Raw genomic sequence first — 7,367 nt, forward strand, 5'->3', positions numbered from 1 at the left:
AAACAAACCTGGCCAAAGGTCCTGCTGGCCATTGTTGTCTAGCAGGTAATGTGAGCCAAGGATGATCCCTAGATTGCAGGTCATCTCTCCATGGGGCAACACCATCCCACTGAGTGCCAAAGATGAAATAATCCCTGAATGAATAAGATTCTAAATGTAAAGCCACTCTGTCTTGCTTAGACTGATATTGATCAGGGATTCCACTATATCCTCCATTTATTCTAAGATAGAGATGTCTGAGTATCATCTGCATACTGATAAAAACATTAGGGAGATAGCGTATGGTTTAAATGTCATAGTTAAAAAATCTACTTTTTTCCTTTTTTTTAAATAAACCATTCAATAATCTAAATCATGACAAATCAGTTAGCATATAGGCATTTTGCATTATTTAAATAACAATTTACAAGCAGTTTTATGCAGGTATGCTCTGGTTTTAGTGAGACTTCAATGAGACTTTCTTGTAATGTGTGTTATTTCAAATAGTAGTTTAAGAAATTGAAAATGTTTAACATTTAATTTTAGTATGCTTAAAAATGACATGACTTTATAAAAACAAAACAAATATAATATACATTTAGAGTTTAAAACAAATTATAGATGTATTTATTTCAATTGCCCAATTCTACTTATATTGTATCTTTTAATTAGCTCTAATTAATATTATCAAATAGCACATTTTTCAAAGTTAAGATTTCTAAACTCTTTCAAAAGTAGCATAAGTTAACTTCACAATGATTGGTTTAAATGTCAACAAAAACTAATCATGCAATTGCTCAAACATATGAAGGAGAAGAAAAACCTATCTAGGATCATATTAAAAGTGAAGGATATTAAAATGAAATAATTTGAAATCTTCATTATTTTAAATATATAATATGAACAAACCTTATTTTTCCTTACTGAATTTGTAACTTCTTCCTTGTTTGAAGGATCTTTATAATTAAAACAAACAAGAAAATATTCAACTTTTAAGCCCTAAGGGAAATATAATCAATCCTAATAAATTTTAAAGAAATTCTGTTGCAAGTATTTAACTACTGAAAGAACTTAAAATTCAGGAAAAAAAACCTTATTCCAAGTCTCTTTGAAAGTTATTCAGAATGACACATAAAATATGTATTTCTTTCTTAACCGCTTTGTTAACTCAACAAGCAAGCTGCAATTCAGTAACGCAGCAATTGCAAGGAAAGGTTTCTGCAAGGAAAACTTTCATGTCCTCATCACACAGCATTAAATGCCATAGCATTTAAAACCATAAGAATTATGCTGGATACCATATAAAACTAACCTAATCCAACAACTTGTTCCCACATTACCAAGGTAGATATCTATGGCAAGTCCATATGTACAACTTCACATCCACATTCCTCAGCAACTGATATTAAGAGGATATTTTTTCAATACTAGAAATGTTACCATTGTGAATGCTAGCTATATATAGAGATTTGGCATACATTGTTTAAATTCTTTTAAAATCAACAATGTTGAAGTAATTACATGAACTATGGAATCTGAAGAAGAGCCATTCGTTTTATAACTTCCAATAATTAAAGTTAACTGAATGACACCAGATGTCAAATTATGAAAGAAAAACTTTCCCCAAATATCAAATTATGAAAACTTTTCTCTATCCACATCTTACACATTATTCATAATCATATAGCATCTGTACAATAATTTTATTTATATATATATACACACACACATTATCCTCCATGCTTTGATTTTTTTTAATGCTATAAGGCATAGCTGAACTATAAAAGTTGAGATTAATTTTAATAGAATTAAACAACAAATTAAATGATGTTATGATACATATCTGACCATTCATTTAAAATTTATCATTAGATAAATATCTGATCCGCCTCCCATCTGACCCACTGGATTGAAACAAAAGATTTCCTGTTTCTTGAATTTTAATGCAGGAAACAGGTTACAATGCATACTGATAGTATTTTAAAAACCAAATAGGCTTTTTGAATCACATCTGTCTGCACTTAGATCTGTTAACTGAAGCACAAACACATGCATACATGCAAAAACAACATTAAAACACTAAAATATGAATATGAGCAGACTTGTGTGAACAAAGGCTTTTGATTTTGCAAAGGATTTTGTGCTTTGTGGAAATTTGCTTAAGATATGTACTAAAAATGAAAGATTAAGCTATAACACAGTCAATTAACATTTCTGTTAACTTTTTGCTTCAATAGGCTAATATAGGAAGACTTTTAGAACTGTTTAAGACAGTGAATTTGGCAAAAAAAATCAAATATATTCAAAGCATTTCTCAGAATAGTTTAATTGTGCAAGATAGTTAATTTATTAGAATAACAAATATATCCGAAGAATAAATGACAAAGAACAAATGTCAAAATAAGGCTAAGAAGTTGACCAAATGACTCACTTACTGTAGTTTGGGTTCCAGCTTTTATAGAGTATTGGTAAAAAATGTATGCCAGCATTTTCCTGTTTTCTGGGGGAAAAAACCGTATCAAAGATTACTTATAATTAAAGTTAATTTTATGTTTTTTAATAATGTATCTGAGTGCCTTTAAAAAAAATCTGAAGTATTTTAACAAAACTACAATCCAGAATAATCTAATAAAAAAAGAACAATCAATGACCCCCTCTATTAAAAAACAAGCAAATAAAACTAAATTTGTTCTTCTAAGCAACATGAAGGCTGATAGTACATATAATTAGGAATACAGATATTCCTCAATTAGCATCTGTTCAAAATTACGACCCCTCCCCCAAAAGTCTTTATAATCTGGTCCCAAAGTTACATATGTTGCAGCACCATAGCGGTCATTTACCCTTATAACCAACCACGGAGACCCTGCAACATCCCCCCTGCCTATTTCCTCCCCATCCTGCCCTGTTGGGTCTCCACAGGCACCAGACCTGCTTTGCTATTCTCTGGATTCAACTTGTTTCTCCCCACCCCATTTCGCATTACTTGCTTACTTTTCAAAGATCTCCAGAGTTCCAGAAGAGGCTGATCCATGTGGTAGAAAAGCCAAAGTAATTTCTTCAGATGCTGATGAAGCTGTAAGAATGTGAGATATAAAGAAAACAGCTTTGCCAGCATCTGAATAAAAGACTTTGGCATTTCTGCCATGAAGCCAGTGTCCCTTCAGGTCCTGTTTGCTGCTGGCTGGCTGGTTTGAATGAGCTGCTTCAGGGATTGGGTGTGAAGGCAGTGGCAGCAGCCAATCAACGTGGAGCTTGTTTCCTTTGTCTCATTGGGCTGAACTGCAAACTCCACGTTGATTGGCTGCTTCATATGCAAAAACATATTAAAATTGAAATATTTCAAATGTGAAAATAATGTTTTTTATATTGTAAAGATAGTTTACATGCGGTACTGCTAACCTTTTGCAAGTTTTCATAGTTATAGGGCAATTCTTGCCCTTATTACAACTGATGATGTCATCTTTTTTGCATATTTGTTGCTTTATTTCAACCTGCAAAGAAGTTAATATTAAAATTAGTACAATAGTTTTCCAATAATTTGTTCTAATATTTATTCTTTAGAAATAAATTATTAATGAACCTATAACAATATTCACTTGTTTAAACATTATTTACAAATACTACTATATATTTTCTAAATGAACTTTGAGTCAAGGTAAGAATATATTGTCAATCTCAGAAAAAGAGTAAAGCAAAATCTCTGACATACTGAGTTTCAAAGCAGAAGAGGAAAAAACAGGTGAGGTTTCATGTGAATTAAAACTATAGCTGCTACAACTGCTTTTGTTACTGAAAACGAACACTATAAAAACTATATTTTATGAAATAATGTCCATAAAACTTGGAACGTACCTTTACAGAATCTTCTGAAGTATTTAGTTTATATACAGCCTTGAACTGTTTGCGGTCCACTGGGCACGAAGCCCTTATCTAAAAGATTTAAATTAGTGTTCAAAATTTTAATCTGTTTTTTTTTAAAAATTATAAGTACATGTTTTTGTTATAATCCATGAGGGATATAAAACATAAACTTGCATCATATTACCCTGGCATCCACTTAGAGTTCTAAGTACCGTATATTCCGGCCTATAAGACGACTGGGCGTATAAGACGACCCCCAACTTTTCCAGTTAAAATATAGAGTTTGGGCTATACTCACCGTATAAACTACCCCTGTTCCAACGCACACCAAATAAAAATTAAAAAACATCAGATTTGATTTCAATATGGTAATTTTAATTCAAATGCTTATGACATGCAGGTACTTAGCAGGAAAACTGTCACTTNGAAGGATAAGACAATAAACCCATGGGAGCTGCCATGCTGTTTGTTTTCTAAGCCAGGGCTTTTCAACCTTTTCACCGATTGTACCACTTTTAGAATATGGCAACATTCGAGTACCACCAGTCACCCAGCAAGGTGTCAAAAGCTTGATGACAAAAAAAAATATGGGAAAAAGTGATAAAGTACAGGTAGTCCTCAACTTACAACAGTTTGCTTGGTGACTGTTCAAAGTTACAACGGCACTGGAAAAAGTGACATATGACCATTTTTCACACTTATGACCACTGCAGCATCCCCAGGGTCATGTAATTTACATTTGGATGCTTGGCAACCAATTCTTATTTATGATGGTCACATTGTTCCAGGGTCATGTGATCACCTTTTGCAACCTTGTGACAAGCACAGTTAGTGGGGAAACCAGATTCACTGAACAGCCAGCCATGTTACTAATTTAATCTCTCTCCTTCTTTCTTTCTTTCTCTCTCTCCCTCTCTTTCTTTCTCTCTCCCTTTCTCTTTCCCTCTCTCTTTCTTTCTCCCTCCCTCTCTCTTTCTCTCTCCCTTTCTGTCCGTCTCCCTTTCTTTTTCTCTCTCCCTGTCTCCCTTTCTCTCTCCCTCTCCCTCCTTCTTTCTCTCTCTCTCTCCCTGTCTCCCTCTTTCTCTCTCCCTTTCTCCCTCTCCTCTTTCTCTCCCTCTCTCTATTTCTCTTTCCCTCTTTCTCTCCCTCTATTTCTCTCTCCCTCTCTTCCCTTAAAGGTTATGCTTGGGCGGAAGACTTTTTATTTTACAGATGGGGCGGGTGGGCCTGACATTCGCGCGCAGGCAGGACCCCGCCCGCCGAGCCACCGCTTCCCCATCGCCCTCCACGCCAGCCTGCTCCGTCTCCAGACCTCCCAGCTGACAGGCGCAGGTCCGGGGGTCGCCAGCTGACGGGCGCAGGAGTTTGGTGCTGCAGCGGCCTCCGCTTCGCCCTCCGCGCCGGCCAAAGCGTTGCCTGACATTTCGGCCAACGGGCGCAGGTCCGGGGGTCACCAGCTGACGGGCGCAGGAGGTAGGCGCCGCCGTGGCCTCCCAGCCGCTTGCTTCTTCGCCTGGAGCAATTGCAAGGGCTTGCATGGTCGCCGGCGGCGGGGAGCGCGTCAGCGGCCCTTGGGGACTATGCAAGCCCTTGCAATTGCTCCAGGCGAAGAAGCAAGCGGCTGGGAGGCCGCGGCGGTGCCTACCTCCTGCGCCCGTCAGCTGGCGACCCCCGGACCTGCGCCCGTCGGCCGAAACGTCAGGCAACGCTTTGGCCGTGCGGAGGGCGAAGCGGAGGCCGCTGCAGCGCCAAACTCCTGCGCCCGTCAGCTGGCGACCCCCGGACCTGCGCCCGTCAACTGGGAGGTCTGGAGACGGAGCAGGCTGGCGTGGAGGGCGATGGGGAAGCTGTGGCTCGGCGGGCGGGGTCCTGCCTGCGCGCGAATGTCAGGCCCACCCGCCCCATCTGTAAAAGAAAAAGTCTTCTGCCCAAGCATAACGCCAGCAGTTCTGCACCACAGAGGCTTGAGACACGGAGGCGCGGGACGCGGAGCAGCGCGGTGCGGCGGGAGGCGGCAGGACGGGGGGAGAGGTTACCCGCATCCTGCCAGCCGAACTCTGGAAGCCTGCCTGAATACCCGTATTTTCCGGCGTATAAGACGACTGGGCGTATAAGACGACCCCCGACTTTTGAGAAGATTTTCAGGGTTTAGAAAGTCGTCTTATACGCCGGAAAATACGGTATTATCATTTATTTATTTTTCACATTTCATTTTTACATTTTAATTTTTATATACGGTTTTTATATTTTGAAGTTTAATAGTACACCACCCAGAGTCTTTCCTTGATGAAAATGGACGGTTCACAAATGTAAAAAATAATTATCATTTACATACAGTTGCAAGAAAAAGTATGTGAATCCCTTGGGATAATGTGGAGTTTTGAATGAATTGGTCATAAAATGTGCTCTGAACGTCATCTAAGTCACAACAATAGAAAAACAACAGTCTGCTGAAAATAATAATACACAAACATTACATGTTGCCATGGTTTAATTGAACATAACATGTAAACATTCACAGTGCAGGGAGGAAAAAGTATGTGAGCCCCTAGCCTAATGACGTCTCCAAGAGCTAATTGGAGCCAGGAGTGAGCCAACCTTGACTCCAATCAGTGTGATGATATTGGATGTGTTGCTGACAGCTGTCCTCCCTTTAAAAACACACACATGTTATGGGTTTACTGGTTTCAAGAAGCACTGTCTGATGTGAACCATGCCTCGCAGAAAAGAGCTCTCGGAAGACCTACGGTCAAGAATTGTTGACTTGCATGAAGCTGGAAAGGGTTACAAAAGTATCTCCAAAAGCTTTGATGTTCATCTGTCCACGGTAAGACAGACTGTCTACAAATGGAGAAAGTTTAGCACTGTTGCTACTCTCCCTAGGCGTGGTCGTCCTGTAAAAATGACTGCAAGAGCACAGCGCAGAATGCTTCTTGAGGTAAAGAAGAATCCTAGAGTGTCAGCTAAAGACATACAGAAATCTCTGGCACATGCTAACATTTTTGTTGACACATCTACAATAAGGAAAACATTAAACAAGAATGGAGTACATGGGAGGACACCACGGAGGAAGCCATTGCTGTCCAAAAAAAATATTGCAGCACGTTTGAAGTTTGCAAAAGAGCACCTGGATGTTCCACAGCACTACTGGCAAAATATACTGTGGACAGATGAAACCAAAATTGAGTTGTTTGGGAAAAACATACAACACTATGTGTGGAGAAAAAAAGGCACAGCACACCAACATCAAAACCTCATCCCCACTGTAAAACATGGCGGAGGGAGCATCATGGTTTGGGGCTGCTTTGCTGCCTCAGGGCCAGGACGGATTGTTGTCATTGATGGGAAAATGAATTCCAGAGTTTATCAAGACATTTTGTAGGAAAACGTACGACCATCTGTCCGCCAACTGAAGCTCCGCAGAGGATGGGTGATGCAACAGGACAATGACCCAAAGCATACAAGTAATTCAACAAAACAATGGCTTCAACAGCACAGAATACGCCTTCTGGAGTGGCCCAGTC

At 39.2% G+C, this 7,367-nt stretch overlaps 1 protein-coding gene across 1 annotated transcript in view; it reads right to left on the reverse strand.

Annotated features, from left to right (window-relative positions):
• Positions 1–7,367, reverse strand: part of SCAF11 (SR-related CTD associated factor 11) — a 96,012-nt gene that overhangs the window by 58,240 nt on the left and 30,405 nt on the right. The window contains exons 4-7 of the mRNA XM_015816903.2: positions 3,835–3,912; positions 3,382–3,473; positions 2,415–2,479; positions 889–935 (exon numbers count right to left, since the gene is read on the reverse strand). Coding sequence (XP_015672389.1) covers positions 889–935; positions 2,415–2,479; positions 3,382–3,473; positions 3,835–3,912 — 282 coding nt within the window. The remainder of the gene's footprint in view (positions 1–888; positions 936–2,414; positions 2,480–3,381; positions 3,474–3,834; positions 3,913–7,367) is intronic.

Source organism: Protobothrops mucrosquamatus, unplaced genomic scaffold (genome assembly GCF_001527695.2).
Source record: "Protobothrops mucrosquamatus isolate PMUCROS unplaced genomic scaffold, P.Mucros_1.0 scaffold526, whole genome shotgun sequence".
In the NCBI taxonomy this organism is placed as follows: Eukaryota; Metazoa; Chordata; class Lepidosauria; order Squamata; family Viperidae; genus Protobothrops; species Protobothrops mucrosquamatus.